The 19,508-nt window shown below is 46.8% G+C and overlaps 1 protein-coding gene across 3 annotated transcripts; it reads left to right on the forward strand.

Moving 5' to 3' along the window:
• Positions 1–3,781: 3,781 nt before the first annotated feature.
• Positions 3,782–19,366, forward strand: rpgrip1l (RPGRIP1 like). 3 transcript variants are annotated; one of them, XM_030731554.1, is made up of 27 exons: positions 3,782–3,872; positions 4,602–4,694; positions 4,886–5,030; positions 5,238–5,542; positions 5,705–5,804; positions 6,265–6,408; positions 7,054–7,159; positions 7,936–8,082; positions 8,174–8,241; positions 8,391–8,530; positions 8,648–8,754; positions 8,841–8,891; positions 9,027–9,209; positions 9,388–9,505; positions 9,719–10,162; positions 10,771–10,874; positions 11,045–11,381; positions 12,082–12,311; positions 13,677–13,772; positions 13,957–14,031; positions 14,291–14,423; positions 14,848–14,945; positions 16,424–16,610; positions 16,716–16,800; positions 17,234–17,370; positions 17,928–18,138; positions 19,343–19,366. In XM_030731554.1, exons 2-26 carry the CDS (start codon positions 4,610–4,612, stop codon positions 18,044–18,046), a joined length of 3,744 nt encoding a protein of 1,247 aa, XP_030587414.1. In that variant the 5' UTR covers positions 3,782–3,872; positions 4,602–4,609; the 3' UTR covers positions 18,047–18,138; positions 19,343–19,366. The 3 variants fall into 3 exon arrangements, with proteins under 3 accessions (XP_030587414.1, XP_030587412.1, XP_030587413.1); XM_030731552.1 differs by having other exon boundaries at positions 8,168–8,241; positions 19,343–19,365; XM_030731553.1 differs by having other exon boundaries at positions 8,168–8,241; positions 13,963–14,031; positions 19,343–19,365.
• The last annotated feature ends 142 nt before the right edge of the window (positions 19,367–19,508 follow it).

The raw sequence follows: 19,508 nt of genomic DNA on the forward strand, positions 1-19,508 counted from the left end.
TGATGCAGCTTCTCCAGGTGTTGGCTCTCTCAGCTGGACCAATGGACCTGAACCCAGAACATTCCCAAAGAGGATGTCCTGTACGTACAGATCCTCTGATGTCCAACTCGAGTGACTCATACACGCTGAGCATGTACAGTTTTTCTGAATCACTTTATTTATAAAGTGCATCACGTACACGTGAAGGATGAAGAGGATGCAGCTCTGATGCAGCCGGGTGCAGAGATGGAGGTGTGCTGACACATGACGTCTGTGTTGCTTCCTGCTGTTTTCAGGAGAAATCCCCAGACTCTGCACTTACTGTACAAACCAGACAGCCCCCCAAACTCCACCCTCCTAGTCTGACCCCCCACCCGTCCACCAGAAGTGGCCTCTGACAGGAGCAGCTGGTCCCCCCTCCCCTCCCAACTCACCAGATTGATGAAATTTTCATAACCACTGATTCCCCAAGTCACAGTTCACCTTCAACATAATTAATGAGTCTGTCTGCACCCCCGCACTGACACAATCACTGAAACCACAGGGTCTTCAACCTGCGCTCTTTCTACTGACCAGCAGGGGGCGACTCCTCTGTCTGTAAGAAAATAAGCGTCCTGCTCAGCTGATCTCTGAGCTCCATAAACACCGTCCTGAGTTTATGGTCTCAGTCGCTGCTTTCAGGTCTGACTGAATAAAACATTTTGGACGTGATGGTCCCGTTAGAGTCACAGAGGAGCAGGAAGCAGGGGGGGGCTCATCACACCCAGCTTTAAAACACTGAAACCTGCTCAGCTCAAAGCTTCAAAAATTCATCTTTAAAAGGAAAAAATGTAACAAAAATCACAACGCAAACAGAAGAGGGAAAACCACCACCTTTAAATCTTTGAGAACTCGCTACCAGATGGTCAAAGGTCATCTCCAACCCTGGAGGTGCTCCAGGAATTCACCTTCATTACACCAGGACATTTTTATGGTTTGGATGGAAATCCTTTTACCACATAAAGCTGATGTTTGCTTTCTTCCTTCCACTTTTACCACCTGATTCTTCATGAACCATCTCTGATCTGAAAAAGCAGAGCTGTGCTGTGAGCAGGTTAATCCGGCCTGCGCTGTGTTTCCTCTTACATTTACGATTTTAATCTCAGGTAATATCTCAGCTTTTCCTTTTTTTTTTTCTTAAACTTTAATCTCTAATGTCTACAGATGAGGATCAGGGCCACTGAAGGAAGGACTTTGGGGTCATGTTTTCTCTGAGTTCTAAAATAAAAGTCTTTAATGACAGAGCTCTGCTGGTCCTTTGTGTTCTCTTTGCTGAATCACAGTGAGCTCCTCTTCATAAATGCTCCTGAGCAGCACCTGAAGAGGTCATACATGCACACAACTCTTCTTTTTTATTACCAGCCAATTTAATAAAGAAATCCCTCCTCTTATCAGTGTGTAGAGCATCATCAGTTCGGCCCTCGCTCTCACTGTGTTTTACAAATGTTTGTCCTCAGAGTCTGAGCAGAAGTGGGAATTAAAGCTTTTAAATATGCTTCTGATTTCATCTTAAATAACCTGCCGAAGGAGCTGCTCACTGTGGCATCGAGAAGCTCTTTATCTTAAAGCTGCGCTGAAATTCATTTGAGCCTGAACCTTATTGTGCTTCGTGTGTTATTTCATCTGCTGCGCTCACACACCTGCACTCGCTGCCAGCGGTTTTTGTGTCGATGTCTGCTGCCCCCGTGGACAGGTCGCTTTCCAAAAAGAGACTTTTAGTCTCTATGAGACTTTTACCAGCATGAATAAAGGGTTATATTATAAATTTACTACAGATGATCAAGATCACACAGCTCTTCATACAAACCTTAAATCTGCAGGAATCTGTGAGAGCGAGATGATGGAATCATTTAAGCTCAAGACGAGGATGCACGCTCTCACCTTCCTCTTCATCTTTGCAATAGACTGGCTGATGAGCATCACTAACGCTAGGAACAGAGACGGTGAGGTGGACGCTGTTTGGAACACCAGTAACATCAACTACTGAACCAGGCTTCTGAACTGTGATACCGAGGGACGCCCTAAACTGGACTGGGAACAGATCTCCACCCGGAGGAGAACCGTGAGAAAAGATGGAGTTAATGTTCCGTCTTCATCTCAGGTGCTTTGTAAATGAACCGTGGTTTAAAGGAGTCGGGTAAGGTTTGTGTTTTGGCTGATTTGGTTCCTCGTACAGAAATGTTTGAAATTCATAAAAGGGATTAAAAAAAACACCATATAGCAGGACATTAAATCAAACACAATAATAACCAATATTAATCCCAGTTTTCCAGTCAGTAATTATTCCAGTGATCATTATCTCCTCCCACATATCTCCTCTCCTGTCTGCAGGTTTATATTCGAGCTCACTGGTTTTACTGGTCAGATTCACTGGTGAGTGTGGTGTTTTTCTCTCTTTGTGCTTTTAGCTGAATAATTCTGCATCTTTCATCTGTGCATGCACGAGTCAGAGGTCTCTCACTCATTTTGTTTCTTGTGAACGACGTAAATTCCAATGAAACTCCGAGCTGCTTCTTAAAGAGGCTTTTAAATGTGCTGCGAGCGCATCTGTGTCATCAGATTAGTCGAGTGGTTTGTCCTCGCGGAGACGCACTGCCATCATCATTACTGTAACGGGGGCTCCTCACACACGTTAACCAGCTGCCACCTAGTGTCACATCTGGGACATTCACAGGCTCAGATGATGATGATGATGTGTGAGGAGAATAGGTGAGTACAGGGACTGTGACTGGTAAAGGAGGACGAAGATGGAGCTGCCAGGCAGGAGGAAAAGAGGAAGACCTCAGAGGAAGTTCATGGACGTAGTGAAGGAGGACATGCAGAGGGAGTGACAGAGGAGGATGCTGGGATAGGATGAGATGGAGGCAGATGGTCCGCTGTGGAGACCCTTAAAGGGAGCAGCTGAAAGAAGAAGATTTACAGTAAGCAGAAGATCTGGGCTCTCCTTTCAGCACCATCCCATCACAAGCTGACAGCAACACTCTGACCTCCCCCCGAGGCTCCATCTGAATAAAAGCTACGACTGGTGGATGTTTGAGGGGAAATCTGCCTATATTACAATAGGAGGCTAAGATGGGCCTCCATGCTCGTCTGATCATGTGCTTGACAGTTGTTGCACCAACGTGGGCACGGCCTGTTGAACAGAAAGCCAGCAGGCATCATAGATTTCAACAACAGGCTGACTCGCTGACAGATCCGCCGCCTGCTCGCCGCAGACTGAAGACACGGGGGAAGGTGTGTTCGCGGGGAGGAGGGGTCAAAGGTTATGCCTGCAAGAAGCAGCAGCAGTGATGGGAGACTGTCACGGCCCAGCGATCGCTGACATGCAGAGTGAGCTCATTCTGGCCTGCCGACACACTCATCTGAGGGTCCTAAATTAGATTCATCGCCAATTCATGAAAGGCAGACATCTGACAGCACGCCCATCAAATCCCCGCAGATGTATGTGCAGCAGTGAGCCACACTGCTCATAAATGCGCCTACATGTAAAGTCAGGTCAGACAGAGTCCTCAAATTGGCCCAGAGTCAGAGATACAGCTGATAGATGTGCACTTGAGACAAACGGGAGGATTTCTACATGAAAATCAGCAGAAAACATTCATATACAGATTTATTAATTAAAAATAGCGTTAAGAGCAATTAATCATTGGTGCTGTAAGACTGAATCATGCTTGGAGGGTTTTACAAGACAGGAAAATCACCTTCAGAGACGAGCTGCTGTCGGCTCAAAGAAAACTACAACTCCCAGAAATCTCTTCTCAGAGCGCATGCGCTGTGGTACCATAACGACATGATTCGCGGATATGTTTTCAGTAGCAACCGTGAGTTTAAACCGAATAAAGTCGCTGTAAAAGGTAAGAAATGTTTTAAAGTGAGCAGAAAAATCTCCGGAAACACATTTTAAGCAAATACGGAGTCACGAGACTTTGAGACGTCACATAATCTGATAATTGGACGAACCGGCTCACTCGTTAGCTGCCGCTGCTAACTCAGTGTGAAAAGCTCGATAAATTCGGACGGGTTGAACAACATACATCTATCTGATCACAATATTAATAGTTTATTAACCTGAGGTTATTATGGGGTGTCCTTTTAATGAAAAATGGCCTTACTTTGTTAAATCAGTGCTAACTTCATCGTTCCAGGCTCCGTTTAAATTCTGAGCGCTTTTAACGCTCCCAGTCAAAACTGGCATTAAATGTGGCTTCATAATTATCATTCAAGACTCTGAAGAATCACAATGCGCCGGTTTTCACTTCGGCACACATTTAACACACCAAACAGTTTGTATTTCGTTGAATTTTGCAAATGGAGACCCGGCTCCGTTTATACTGCCCGCCAAAGCATCAGAGGCGTCTTTAGCAACAAAATTATAAATATAACCAAAGTGAAGTGCTGTTGATGTGTCCTGTGTATGCCGAATACGTTATCACAGTTGTCATTATAACGTGTTTATATTTATTCTGCCCAGTGTATTTTTAATCTCACACAAAGATTAATCTTCAAAGGTGAATTTTAAAAACGGAGTTTGGAGTAAGGTTTTCTAACGGTTCATATGAGCGCAGGGCTGTTCTTCTTTGCAGGCTGAAGCATGTCCACCCTCCTGGATGAGACAGCAGCAGATGTGCCGGTCAAGGACATCACGGTGAGCCTGTCCAGGCTCACACCTGGGCCAGGTGTGTCCAAACGCCTCAGGCTGTTTCAGAGCCTCATACGTACCAGCAGACAGTAGAAGGATGCTGTCCTTTGTTTTCTTTGTGACTTGTCTAAAATGTTGAATTATACTCTAAATTTAATGTTAAATGTGACTTTACTGTTTTTGTGATGAAATTTGTTCACGTGCTGATTTGTTGATTTCTGCTTACAGAGCCATCAGCCTATCAGAATGCTCGGGCGCGCCAGGACATCTCACGGGTGTCCCGGGAGGAGCTGGAGGACCGCTTCCTGCGTCTGCACGAGGAGACACTGCAGCTCAAACAGCACATCCACAAACAGGATGACAAGATCAAGAAGTGAGACTTGCCAAATGTGCAGATTTTAGCGATGAATGAAAACACGTCTTTAAAGAGAAGAAACTTAATTTCTTCAATAATTTCCACCTGCTTCTACACAAAAAACCCCACATTTTATTGTAGTCTTCACAAATTCACAGCGTCCGTGATGTCTCTGAACTCAAATAATTAGTAAATTAAGCCGTCCCTCTTTGCTGCCCCCTGCAGGCTGGGCACAAAGCTGATGAGGATGGTGAAGGACCGCGGGCGCATGGAGCAGCTGGCAACAGGGGGGGCCCCGCTCTCCAGGCTCCGAGACGTGGAGATGGAGGAGATGTTGGAGGAGCTCCAAGACAAGGTCCGGGCCCTGCAGGCCGAGAATGAGGGGCTGAAGCAGCGCCTCCTGGTGGCAAAGCAGCAGCTCATCAACACTCCGAGGCCGACGGCGTACGACCACGTCCAGCCACGAGTCAACTCGGGGTTAAAGAGGCTCGGAGGCAACGCTTTGTCTCCATCTCTGGCGCGACCCAAAAGTGAGTTCTGCAGCATCTCCGGAGCTTCTCTGACATCATCGAGTGTTTTCTTCCTCTCTGACCTCATTCACGTCCCCGTTCATCCTCCTGCTGTTACTTCAGTTACTTGCTGTCTTTTATCATCTAACCTCTGTGAACAGGCTCTGAATTTATCTCCTGCAGGTACGAGGAGTTTGGAGGGAGGAGGGCGACCTCCGACCGGCCAGCTGCCTCGATATGGACACAGCCTGCTGGAGGAGGCCAGAGCCGAGATCCGCAACCTGTGAGTAATACTGAGATTATTAAAGGATAAGATGGTAGGATTTTGTATCATGTTTGTCTGTGACTCTGAGCTCCAGTGTTTCCATGAACTGTCACACTGGCACTGAAAACAGAAGGGTAACAATAACTAAATCAGTATGCAGAGTCCCCATCTTTCTTATAAATGACACTTAAAAACTAAAATAATAAATTAGGTCTAAAAGTATTTGGACAGCGACACAAACCACCACAGTGGATTTAAATCAAACACGATGTGAATGAAGTGCAGACTCTCAGCTTTAATTCAAGCGGTTTAACTAAAGTATTACAGGCGCTGTTTAGGAATTACAGCCATTTTTCCACACAGCCCCCCCAATTTTCAGAGGCTCAAAAGTAATTGGACAGTTGACTGAGAAGCAGCACCGGCTCTGTAAGTTCCTGTCCTGAAGGCGGCATGTTTCTAATCTGACTTTGTGTCCCAGAGAGAACGTGGTCGAATCCCAGCGAAGCCACATGGAGGAGCTGGAAGGTGCGTCGGAGCTTCTGAGGGAGGAGCTGAGGAGGAAGGAGGCCGAGTACGAGGAGAGACTCCTGCAGGTCCGGCAGGAGCAGACCTCCAAACTGAGGTACAAGCTGCAGTTTTTAAACGCAAAGCCGATCGGTGCCTCCTGCTGCTCTCAGGTGGGTGTGGGAGGGGTCTGTAGGTTTGTTTCAAATGTTCTCCACAAATCTGAAGGATGTTTTGAGTCTGTGTCTTTACTTAGAGGTCTGTGCATTTCCCTGTTATTTCAGGACATTTTAAAAATAAAATAATTGTTTTATGTTTGGGTAAATGAAAATCTATTTAATTGAAACCAGTTAAAATACGCAGCTCAAAAAAATTAAAGGAACACTTTGAAAACACATCAGTGGGAAAAACAATCGTGCTGGATCTCTGTGATATGGACCTGCTAATGTGTGAAAGGATGCCACATCGTCTGGAAATGAACATGATTAGTTTACAGAGGCTGAAAATCAAAGTGAAAAAGATGCAGCAGGCTGGAACATCCCGCTGAGATTTCATTGCAGCAGCTCAAAATGATGCTCAGTAGTTTGTGTGGCCCCCACATGTTTGTACGCATGCCTGACAGCGTCGGGGCTCCTGATGAGATGACGAGTGGTGTCCTGGGGGATCTCCTGCCAGATCTGGACCATCAAATGTGTTCTTAAGGTCACATTGGTGGTTAAGCTACATTGTCGTTGATGTTGATTGTTTGTTTATTTGCTCTCAGGACGAACGTCAGCAGCAACGTGACGCTGATCAAACTGCAGAAGCAGCTGGCAGACCGATCCAACGCTGTGGCCGAGCTGGAGGGACGATTTCTGCAGCTACAGGAGGTGAGATGCTTCCCAGCCTCCCCCTGCTCAATGAAACTCTGCAGCAGCGTATCAATATCTAATAATCAGTATTGATATTATCTGTCTGTGAAACAACACAGGAGAAAAAAGTATTTTTCGGTCTGTAGCAGGTTTCTTGCTTTCTCTGTTTTTTGGGGCTTCAATCAGAATCAAATTCAGCTGCAGCCAATCAGGAGAAAGAGTTCTTTAGAGGGGGAGGAGCTAAAACAGCTCATTTTGGGCAGAGGACAAACTGTTTGGCTGCATCAAAGCCCAATATCAGATAAAGGATTTATTTGAACTGTGAATCATGCAAAGCTGCTCTAGTAGAGTCCGGATATAAAACCATGGAGCTGGATATGTTGCGTTTAAAGATCATGTGACACAGGTACCACAGGTCATTTGAACAGCAGAAAGAAACAGGAAGTAAATGATTGTTAAAGCTATTTCCTTCCTGTTTAAGAAGGTGAAAAAGATGTTTTTTGTTCCTGCCTGAGAAGTTCAAAATAATCCCTGCAGCTGTGTAACTGCTGGTAAAGTTTATAGTTCAGAAAATTCAGGTTAAAGATGAAAATAGCACTGAATGTGATGCACGTCTGCAGCTCTCCTCGGGCCACGTCTGGCCTTACCTGACGGGTTGACTCGATCCACCTCAGCGCACTCTCAGGTCCGCCTTATATAGGTCAGATGTCAGGTGTGTGTCCATGGCCCAGATTAGGCCCAGCTGTGTCTGCAGTCCACAGAGAGAACTAAGAGCAACAGTTTGTGGTTTCCAGAGTCAGCATACGCTGAGGGTCAGTCACGGAGCGGCGATGGCGAAGGTGGACGAGCTGTCGGCTCAGCTGAAAGACGAGCGAATGAAGAGTTTGGAGCTAGAGAAACAGCTGCAGAGTGCCGGCATTTCAAGGATGAGGATGGAGCAGGTGAGCCTGCAGACACGCCCGAGTCCACTTTACAGGTGTTACACTGTCCTCTGTGCGTGGTTCACCCGTCTGTGTCTGCACACAGCTGCAGGAGAGGATCAGCGAGCTGGAGCAGGAGAGAGACCTGCTGAAGGACAGCAACGCCAAGCTGCTGAACAGGTGAGCAGAAGAAGGTGAAGACGTCTTCTGAAGCTGTGGCGCTCTGAGCTTTCGCGCCGTTCGTCCCCGAATGTTTCAGCCTGAGTTCAGCTGTCACATCTTACCTGGATCACGCACCCCTCCGTCACCTTCTCATTCTTTCGTTGCAGCGCCTTTGATGTTTCTCAGCAGGAGAAATGGCAGCTTCAGGAGCAGCAGCTGAAGCTTCAGATCTCTCAGCTGGAGACGGCGCTGAAGGCCGACCTCGTTGACAAAAATGAGATCCTCGACAAAGTCAAGGCTGAGAGGGGTACGCACACGCCCCCTGCCTGCCCATTATAACTGATCAATGCCATCTGAGAGCACAGAGATCCTGATGCATCGGGCTTAATAATAACCTGATTTCATGCCTTTGACTGTTTTTCAGACACAAACGAGAAGCTGAAAGATGAAAAGAGGAAACTTGAGGTTCAGTTTCTGGAACAGAAGCAGCAGCTGGAGGAGCTGAATGACCGGCTCAGGTTTTACAGCAGAGTGAGCAGCTTTGATTTCACAAGAAAGATCAAATCCTATCATCTGCTGTAGGTTTGGTGTGTGTAACATGGCCGTGCTCTTTATAGGAGAGCGATTACGACGTGGCTGAACTCACCGAGGCCCTGCTGCTCATTAAAGTAAGAGAACGTCAGACCTTAAACCATGCAGATGCTTTTCTGTCTTTACTCTAATGCAAAGGTAGGATTGATTTACAGTTGGGAAAACTTCTGTTTCATGTCTCATGCTTTGTCCGTAACATTGTCCTCCATCAGATGCGTAAATCCCAGAAAAGCGGCGATCTGGGCTTCCTGAAAGAGGTGAAGGAGGAAGCGAGCGGCGGCAGCACGGAGAACGCCATCAAGGAGCTCCGAGCTGCTCATGCCGAAACCATCCAGGAGCTGGAAAAGACCCGAAACCTCCTGAGCATGGAGAGCAGGATCAGCAAAGACTACAAGGTGGAGCAAACACACCTGTCCAGACTTATTCTTATTTTTTCATGAAATCAAATTCTGAAGGAGCCAGAGGAGGAGACAGTGAGAGGAGCTGAGCTTCATCATCAGTGTGACTTTGACACTGAACCTGGTCACGTTTGTTGTGCTGACGAGAATCTGTTTCCTGTTCTCGTGGCTGCAGGCGGAGCTGGACGCCGCACTACGGAAGATGGACGCCGACAAAGTCGAGTACGAGCAGAAGCTGGAATGTCAGGCTCAGCTGCTGGACACCAGGGCAGCGAAGATCAGGAAACTGAAAGGTATACATCCCTCCATCCTCCAAAAAGCCCCACAGTGTGTGTGTGTGTGTGCAGGTCGAATGCTGATTGGTTGAAAAGTTAGTTTGAATAGGAAAGCAAAGAAGGAAAGCTGTATGCTGCTCTGACTGATCATCTGGAGCTGATTCTCCTGGTGATGTAGTTTAAAGCAGGAGAATCAGCTCCAGTAATGACTGAGATGTTTCTGCTCCTCAGTTCAGCTCAGAGACATCGCCTATGGAGCCAAGACCTACGTCTTCAAACCGGACGTCACAGCCGCAGACGAGAGTGATGAAACTCTTCACCTGGAGAGTGGAGAAAACTTGCTGGAACTTCAGATAGTCGGCGTCACGCTGTCTGCGTCCGCCCTGCAGGCACTGGGTGAAACTGAACCCACCACCTTCTGTACGTACGCCTTCTACCTGTTCGAGCTGCACTCCACGCCGGTGGTGACGGGACACAGTCCAAAATACGGCTTCACTTCTAAGTATGTGGTGAGCCTGGACGACCGCTTCCTCGACTACCTCCACAGGGGCTCGGTGACGGTGGAGCTGCACCAGGCGCTCGGTCTGGACTGGAGGACGCTGGCGGCCGGTGAGCTTCGCCTGCAGCAGCTGCTGGAGCAGGACGGGAAGGTTTACGGGAGCGTGCCGCTCATCGGTGAGTGAACTCGATGGTCTGAGGGCGGGAATAAGAGGAAACCTGAAGTACGAACCAGAAATAAGCTTCCCTTTCATGTGGAAACCCTACTCAGGGTTTTCCCAGAAGGTCGTTCTGACTGAGATAAAGAAAGAGACACATTTTAGTTTGTCTATGTTTGTCAGGCACCGTGCACTAACGCATCGTACCAGACTGGGCTGCAGGCTCGTTTTCATTTGCAGCTACATGGGATATTAATAAGCTTTCAAATACAAGAGTACTGGACATCCAAGATACACAAAACTTTCTGAAGCCAAGAGTCGCATTGACGAGATGACATCTAGATGTTTGACCTCTTCTACAGCACATATAGGCCAACATCTCAGTCCAGCCAGTGACGTTTGGTTGTTTGGTTTTCCTCTGAGAGCTTCGAGAGCCGGATCCACGTGATTCACAGGCTGCAGCCGTACCTGAACGTCTCACCGTGTTAATGCAGGAGCAGTTCCAGCAGAGGCTTTCATAGCCCTGACAGTGGAGGCTCAGTCTGTCTTCTGTGCTTCAGTCACTGCTGGTTGGTGTTGAGTGAAGGTGCATCGTCAAATGAAAAGATGTATGCAAATCTCTTTCAGGGTCATGTGACGTGGCGCGCTCCTTCGGCTCCGTGGAGTTCTGGCTCAGGCTGAGGATCCCCATGACGGAGACGCTGTGGCTCTACAGAGAGAAGATGAAGGCGGTGAGCTTCAGCAGCACCACCATCACCTGTTCTCGCTCAGATAGCTGAGCAGGAAAATACACACGCCTGATTATGGCTTTACTTTAATTTAGTTCCTCTTTAATCCTCCCCGATCTGAACACCAGAGCAGGTGAACAGTTTTACTGAGTGTTTGTGTCGATGCTCCTCAGCTGCCGCCACCGACCAGCAGCTGGAACGAGCTCTCCATCACTGTCCACCGCTGCTCTGACCTTCAGCCTCGAGGCTCCCAGCCGCTGAGCCCCTACATTGTCTACAAGTTCTTTGACTTCCCTGACCACCCCACCGCCACCGTTTACAACCGCCAGGACGCCGACTTCAGCGACCTCAGGTCATACTCAGTCTCGATGGATGTGGACCTGGACCGGTACCTGAAGTCTGAGCACCTTCAGTTCTACGTGTTTGACTACAAAGAGGAGCAGATGGACACGTACCTGGGGAAGGCCAGAGTCCCCCTGAGGACGCTGACCCACGACAAGAGCCTCACCGGTGAGGGTTAGCTGCTGGGCTGGAAGATGATGTCAGGTGTCTGTAGTACTCTGTATACCTGCAGGTCCAGCTTTATTAAGCTGTCATTAAGTGAAGTCATAGTGTTACCCAGTAACAGTGGTAGTGGGTTTCTTCTTGTGAAAAGGGAGTTCTTCTTCATCGCCATCACCCAAGTGCTGCTCAGAGGGGATCATCTGATTTCTCATATTTTAGGGTCTTTACCTTGTAAAGTAAAGCACATTAATGTACACGTATAAAACTGAAAGAGGAAATGTTTTAGTCGGCCCTGATGAAGGTTCGAGGCTTCTGCTCGAGCGCAGGATGTCTACATGACTGAGTCGAGTTTGTGTCCTTAAGCACAAACTCGAATATTTTAATATCTGAACTGAAATCTGCTGCTGATAAAAATCAGAATTAAAGGAAAACCTCAAAATAAAACCAAATTTAAACAATAAAAAATAATCTGAGAACCAAAACGTTAAAAATGAATGAAAAATCCAAAACGGTAACATCTGAGACTCGCTGCCTCCTCCTGCTGCACACGGAGAAGTCCAGCCTGTAGGACAGCGTCACAGGAGACATTTCATACTGATGATGAAGAAATGTTTCAAAAACTTAGCAGCAAAGTCCAGCAGTCTGAGTCTTTCCAGCAGCCTGCTGATTACTCACTGAGAACAGGTTACCTGCTCTGCTCCCTCAGGTGTGTTTTCGCTGGCTGATCCCTCTGGACGCCCCGCCGGTCACATTGAAGTGACCCTGAAGTGGAAGTTTTCCTACATCGTTCCACTCGGCGCCACAGAGGAGCCCAGATTTACCCCGGAGGAGCAACGTGTCGAGGAGACGGCTGAAATGAAGCAACAGCAGGACGACGAGGAGGACGCAGAGACGCCGAAGGACGAGGAAGACCTCCATCATCCTGCTGCCTCTGAGGTCAGTGCTTCATCCTGTTGGATGAACCACAGGTTAATGATGACATGTCTGATTTTATTACCGTGACACAAGTTAAAGATGATGTTTGTGATTTATTTCAGTTAAAGGTAAAAATTATCACTGAGAGAAAAGATCTGCTGTTACTCATTTATCCTCAAGCAGCCAACAGCATCAAACACAACCTGTAACAACAATAAATAAAAACTGACAAAACCGAGCAAATCTGAGACAAAACTTTACACTAAACACACTTTTAAGTAGACGAAATTGAACTAAATTAAAATGAAGCAGCTCAGAGATAAAAATCTAAATAAAATACATGCAGCTGTTCTGGTTTGACGTAGGAAAGGTTTCAGTGTCTGTCCTCGAATCGGTCAGTCACGCAGGCCTGGAGGCCATCTGGCAACCCCCACGATTTGCATGGAACACAACAACTTGTTTGCAAACACTCAACAACTGCTCACTAAGTCGTCATACGGTTAAAAGTGCGACGCAGACTGTTATGCCTTCAAAGTTGTGCCGTTGGAAATGTGTTAGTTTTTGGCCAGCGAACCTTTTCCAGCTTAAAGCACAGCTGTGTTCTCTGACCACAGCTCGGTGGTTAGTTACAGCTCAGTCTGACTCGACTCTGAATCCAAGTGAATTTCTGTACGACAACAGTGACGTCACGTCCGCCGGTGCGAACCGCGCTTTGGACTCGTTTCGGCCGGTCGTGCCCCTCTCGATTTTTGTAACCTCACATGTTTTTGTGTTGCCGTACTGAGAGCATAAATGGATGCAGCTGTGTGATGATGTCACCGTCAGCATGTGAAGCGACCAATGTGGTGGGTGTAACAGGGTTCTAAGAGGCGACTGCAGCAGTCGGCTAGCAACCAAAGCAATCGCAAGCTTTTTGGTGTCACCCCCTCTTTACGACCTTTTTCACACAACCAGCAGTCGCTCGCCAGCTGCTCGGGGAGGACACAGATTTCCCTAGCAACTGGAGGTTTCCATGGCGTCGCCAACCAGTCTCCAGGCCCGTGTGACTGAGTCCAAAACTCTGCTGCTTGTGGGCGGGGTAATCGTGACAACTCCTGATCGATATCAGTTCTTCAGGTGCCCTCCTCTCTGCACAGACATTTTGTTGCTGGGTCAGTTGGCGAGCTACAGCAGAGCGAGCGACCTCCTCCACGCTTCTTCTGACCGGCCCTGATCAGCTGATCGGGACCAGCAGCCTCTGCATGTACACAAATAAAGGATCTCAGGAAATAGATAGATACAGGAAGTACTGCTCCCAGCCGCCTCCTGTGCATTGGCAGATGTTTTGCTGTGACTCAGTTCAGATGTTCTCCTCCCTCATTTATCGGAGTGTTCTCTCGCCATCAGGCCCTGCTGCCCAAACCCAGACAGAAGCCTCAGGTGAAGGGCGCCTCGGCCACCAAAAAAGTCACGTTTGTAGAAGCGACCGTCGCGGACCAACAGGTGAGCTCTTTAAATCAGTCACCCTGATGTTACCTGGCCAAATACAGTCACTACCTCTGTCAGGTGATCAGAGGGGCAGGAGTTCACCTGCAGCACAGCAGGTCCAATCAGATCTTAGGTGGAGAGCTAATGAAATAACACGTGGAGCTTCAGTTTGATGTTTCTGTGTTTTTTCTTCCATCTGTTGGAGGACTGGAGCTCAGCGGCTCGCAGCGTGTCTGCAGAGAGGACGGAGACTCCGCCTGCAGCACCTGTACAGGTAACCTGGTTAAACCACACACAGAGGGCCTTCTTCACCCCAAAACGACCCTGATAGGCACCATCAGTCTTTGCACAGCTGCTCGGTCTTACTCAGGAGGCGCAGCCGTTTCAGGGGGTGATGATTCAAAGGATTAAAACTTTATTTAAAAGCCTTTGAGAGCCTCTTAATAAATAATCAATAACTGACCTGAAGGTTACCTGCACCTGTTATCTGTCCTCACCTGTCCCACCTGTCTCTTTTCCTCTGAAACTTTCAGGTTTTGCCCAAAGTTCCTCAAACAGAGGACGAGGATGACGATGAAGAGTCTCAGGTCTCTGAAGGACAGCTGGTCGCGGCGAGCATGACGTCGTACTCCGACGACTCTGAAATCTCCGAGGAAATCAGCGAAGGTCCGGAAGCGTCGCTCAGTATTGATTATTGGAATCATTCACTCAGTACTGATCAGTCGCTGATCAGAAAATACAAAAGTTTTTTACTTTTTACCGATCTGTGAAAGCCCCAAAAAAATTATTACAAAATAATTCACTGCATAATATCAGAATATGATAAAATACAAACTGAAAACATAAGACAGAAGTAGATAAAAGTAAAAATTTATTAAACATCAGAAAAATGTCAAAATTATAAAATAATAGAAGATATGAGTTTACAAAAGTCAAAAATGAGTAAAACATTCAAATAAAACAGGAGAAAAATTACAAGATAAAATTAATGATGAAAGAAAGTAAAATTATGGTATAAATAGTGAAAAGAGCTGAGAAATATTAAAGGAGGATGACGTGTTAAAAACTGTTGTTTGTGCTTCGTGTCCAGATGTGGACGAGGTCCCAGCAGCTGCAGACGATCAGAGGGAATCCGCTCAGTCCGACAGCGACGACTGCATCGTTCCCGCCGCGTCCGCTGTGAGGAAGGTGAGTTTTCACCTGGCAGTGAGGAGGAGGAGGATGTTTGTGTTTGCTCTGAAACCTCAGCTCAGCGCTTCACAGTGAAGCTGCAGGTCGTTTCCAGAGCCTCACCTCATCACAGGTCAAAGGTCGGACTCATTTTACATCATGAACGTCAAGCAGCCACACCGCTGAAAATGCTCTGTAATAACCTCTAAATATGAAACAGAATGAAAACGTGACAGAAACACATCGAGTAAAATATGAGATAAAAATATAAATATTGTCTTTGGATATAAAAATTATTTGTTACAAAATCTGAATCTACAAACCGTCATTTAAACAGCACAAAAGATCTTTGAAAAGGCGAATTGTGAAATAAAGTAAGTGAATACTGTCAGATAACTAATACCCAGTAAAATTATTGTGAACATCTTTAAGCCGACTTTGTTTTCATAAAAGCTCCAAACATGAAATCAAAAATGATAAAAACCTTTTAGAAATATTACATTAGAAAAGCCGAATAAAATGAAACGCGTCCAAACCGATCCTCTAACTTCATTTTCAAAACGTCTTCAGGACAATAAGAGTCGCCGCCGTGATGACGCCGCCGCCTCGGGCTCCGGTTCGGATAAATGAAACGGGTGAATCCGGGTGACAGAAAAGAGGTCATTCTGTATGAAATGGGTCATTTCTTATTTCTAAGAGCTCACCTTAAACTCTTAACCCCTCGACCAAAAAACATGTCATTAATCATTTTTACAGTAATTATTTTCAGCATAAAGTGCCCCGCCCCCACTCATCTTCAGCTTCAGTCACCAGCATAAGCTACAAAAATAAAATAATGTGTTCTTCTGTCACTGTTGCACAGCCTTATGTATAAAATTCTGCACCAATGTTAATTTTCCTGTTAATGCATTTGTAAAGTCGTCGTCGTGCTCCTGAGGATGAACTGATATCCTTTTTCATTTTGACCGTGTGGCTGATAAACATGATAAAAATCATTTTGGTGCTCGTCCTGTGCGTCACATGACGGCGGCGGCGGCAGGTTGGTCGCTGACGTGGTGCGTATGTTTTTATATCTTTATAGAAAGCGTGACATGCAGGAGTTTCATCTCTCAAACTTTCTTAGGTTGAATAATTTTCTATAAAACACGTTCTTTCATATTTTGGTATCTAAACCCAAACGTGTGAGGCGGCGAGGCGTCCGTGAGTCTTTAAAGCTGGTTCAAATTAAAATATGAAATATTCTGCGAGCAGCAGCGAGCGTGAACTGGCACTTAGCTCCGCCTCCGTTTGTGATGTCAGGAGAAAGAACGTCTCAGAGAAGCTTTAAAAAAAGATGCGAGTTTCTCCGCTCGCCTCATCACAGCTGCTCAGAGCAACGGTCATAATCAGGAACCCGACCGATCGATTATTGAACCTGAACGCTCGTAAACATCGGGCGGTTATTGGTCCATGTGCAGCTTGAAATAAATAACCCCACCCTGCCTGCCTCTTCTCAGCCATCGGAGCGTTTGCGGGTGGAGATCGTGTCCCTGAATCTGAGGGTGGAGTCTCAAGTGGCACGGGACACCAGCGTGGTGCGACTGTTCGTGGAGTACTCGTTCCTGGACCTGCCCACAGAGGAAACGCCGCTGTCTCTGCCCAAACCGCCGCCGGGCCGCAGCATCAACTACAACTACAGCAAAGGTATGCACCTGCACAGGTGCGCTCAGACTGATCACGGGCGTAGAGATTTATGCGACATTTTCTTCCTGTTTCTGATAAAGCTCTGACCTCACTGTGTGTCTGCAGTCATCCCCGTGGATACTGAGAAGAACACGGCGAGGAGGCGCCTGCTGAGGGAAGTCCTGCAGGGACGAAAGCCTCACATGGAGAGGTGAGGACACGATGAAGACTCTGAGCAGCTGCTGCTTCCAGTGAGACTCCAAAGAAGCTGCAGCAGAGCTCTGCTGTGATTGGCTGTTTTACTGTGGTCTCACAGCTCTCTGAAACACCGAGCAGGAGATGCCATCACGTTGCGGCTTTGTCCGCCAAAATATAAGACCCAAGCTGACCTGGTACCCCAAAGCCTTGGCCCTCAGCTCAGGTGCTGCGGTGAGGCCCCCTCAGGCTCTCTCCTGCCACTGTCCAGTTAAGGCTGGTCAATAAAAGTCTGTCTGATAGTAAGGTCAAAAGTACCAAAATGAACTCTTAAATGAAGAAAGTCAAATGTGCTTGAACGTGAACATGACCGGCTGTGAAACCAGCGTAGAGTCCAGATCTGAGACCAGCTGTCCTAACACAGACTGTCTGAACATGTTCCCGAACAGAATCCGGTTCACGCTGGTGAGCGAGCCTCCGGAGGAAGAGGAGCAGGAGAGGGAGTGCGAGGACGTGGGCGTGGCCTTCCTGAGGATCCCCGATATCCTGGAGAAACAACGAGACGTGACGGAGGAACGTTTGAACGGTCAGCACAGATTTTTGTGCTTTCAGGGTTTAGTTTCTGTGGCGGCTTTGATGAGCCTTTTCTTTCAACATGTTCACGCCCACACTGAACTTCAGGGGCTGGTCATCAGTAAGTTTTAATTAACCTCCTGACGATGGCGTCAGTGAGCAAACGAGCAGATGTCTCGCAGGCTTCACCCCACAAAGGCTTGTAGATATTTGTAGCATCCTGTGTGTGCCTGAATGCAAGTGAAGTCCTTTGTTGTTACAGCTCACCTGTGTAAATGAAAGAGGAGCTGCTGTTTAATGGTGCAAAGCCACAGGAAGCGTTTGACTGTCAGCCACAGCAAACAGAACACAAATGTTTCTGCAAAAGCTTCAGTTACATGCAGATCATGTAACCCCCCCCTCAGGTCTGCCTCAGTCTCAGATTTCTGCTAACAGGCTGGCAGTCGTATGAGAGAGCCGAGGCCTTCATGCTGCCCGTGTTACTGACATGTTTCTGCCGCAGGATTGTTTTTCTGCATTTTTTGCGTTTTTGTAATGACACTTCTAATGAACACACGTGTGTGTTTGCAGTGTTGGGCGTGGAGGACAGCAGTGAGGTGGTCGGCACTCTGACGGTGTCCGTGGAGGCTCTGGAGGCTCTGCGCTCCATCATGGAGGAGGACGAGGAGCCCGTCGTCAGCTCGCCGTGAGGCATCGGCACGCCTCAGACTGACGGGCAGAAAGCAGCTCCACGTCACAGACAGGAAGCAGCTGTTCAAACTGGAGACGAGGCGTCTCAAAGGTGGCGCCCTGGGGGGGGGGGGGGGGGGTGCTGAAGTCTGGTTGAAGGCGAGCCTGTGGCTCTGTGAATAACTGTGAATATAATTTAAGGTTTGATATTTAACGAGTTTCTGTGAATATTTTCAAACAGAAGCTTCACTTTTTTCTTCAGTGTTTTTGTTTGGAAACAGAAATAAAATGTGCCTTAAATCTTTTCTGTATGAAGTTTTGTTTTGTGTCTGCGCACAGATGAGCAGATTTTACCTCTGTGGCTTCATAACAATAAATAAATAAAGGATCATCTTTTCTGTCAGTGAGAGGGAAAAAACATTTATTTAACAAATATTGTTTTACATTTTTATATGTTTATCATAATTTTCACTTTACATCTATTATTTGGTTCTCATCATTTTTCTATTTTAGATGTTTTTCATGTTTGTTTTCTGTTTAATCATAATTATAAATTGTTCTTTTTAATAATTTTCCATTTTAATCCTCCCGTGTAAAATAAAGCAGGAGGATGTTTTCGTCATGCCGTCGTGAGGTTTTACCTTTCCGGTCTATGAGCCATGAAATGCACTCGTTACTCTTCAAAGATGAGCAGCCTCTTTCTCGTACCTGATTGGCTTAGCCTAATCATTTGATCATGGTGTACTGTGTGATTGGCTATACCTACATGACCATTATGCAGAAAGTGGGGACTCTCCATGTCCATCAGCTGACCTTGGTCCCTGAACAGCTGGCAGCAGCTGATAGTGAGAAACTTCAGTGTTTACAGGAACATCAGTTCCAGACTGCAGCCTGATTGGTTAGCCTGTGATGCCAACTCCTGATTGGCTGAGCATTGTCTAACATGTCAGGGATGATTCATGGCCATAAATGGTACAGACTATGACTCATCATTGAGCAATATTAAAGCCATACCTACTGCTCAGCAGTATTACTCAAATGTAAACAAGTTTGCTGTATGATTATAGTGATGTTATACATAATGCACTGATAGATTATGTAGTAATATTCCTGTACACACAAGAGTATAACATGATACAAGTACCTTGTAAGTATGTATTCTATCTGGCTTATTGTTATAGATTATATAAATAGAAGCACATTGTGTAGCGTACACCCTGGTACAACTTTAATAATATAATAAAAGTTTAAACATGGTGTGACGATTAAGAAGCAGCTTACTGTGTTTCCTCATGTTTGTTTTTGGCCACTTAAAGCATGGACTGAGGATTCACCTGGATTCACCTGCAGGTTCAGGTTAAACGTGTTTCTGCTCTGAGCTGCTTTCTGTGGTATTTGCTCGTGTTTGGAGGGTCGGGCTGCAGGATGTCAGCTCCAGCTGACGCACACAGATGAGGAGGAGAAGGAGCTCAGAGAGGAGCT

This window comes from Archocentrus centrarchus, chromosome 6, assembly GCF_007364275.1.
Source record: "Archocentrus centrarchus isolate MPI-CPG fArcCen1 chromosome 6, fArcCen1, whole genome shotgun sequence".
NCBI classification, from domain to species: domain Eukaryota; kingdom Metazoa; phylum Chordata; class Actinopteri; order Cichliformes; family Cichlidae; genus Archocentrus; species Archocentrus centrarchus.

Coding starts and splice junctions, on each gene's coding strand:
- rpgrip1l (XM_030731552.1), top strand. CDS start 4,610: ATGTCCACCCTCCTGGATGAGACAGCAGCAGATGTGCCGGTCAAGGAC. Junction 9,506..9,718: donor GAAGATCAGGAAACTGAAAG/GTATACATCCCT, acceptor TCTGCTCCTCAG/TTCAGCTCAGAGACATCGCC. Junction 13,773..13,956: donor CGACCGTCGCGGACCAACAG/GTGAGCTCTTTA, acceptor TTCTTCCATCTG/TTGGAGGACTGGAGCTCAGC.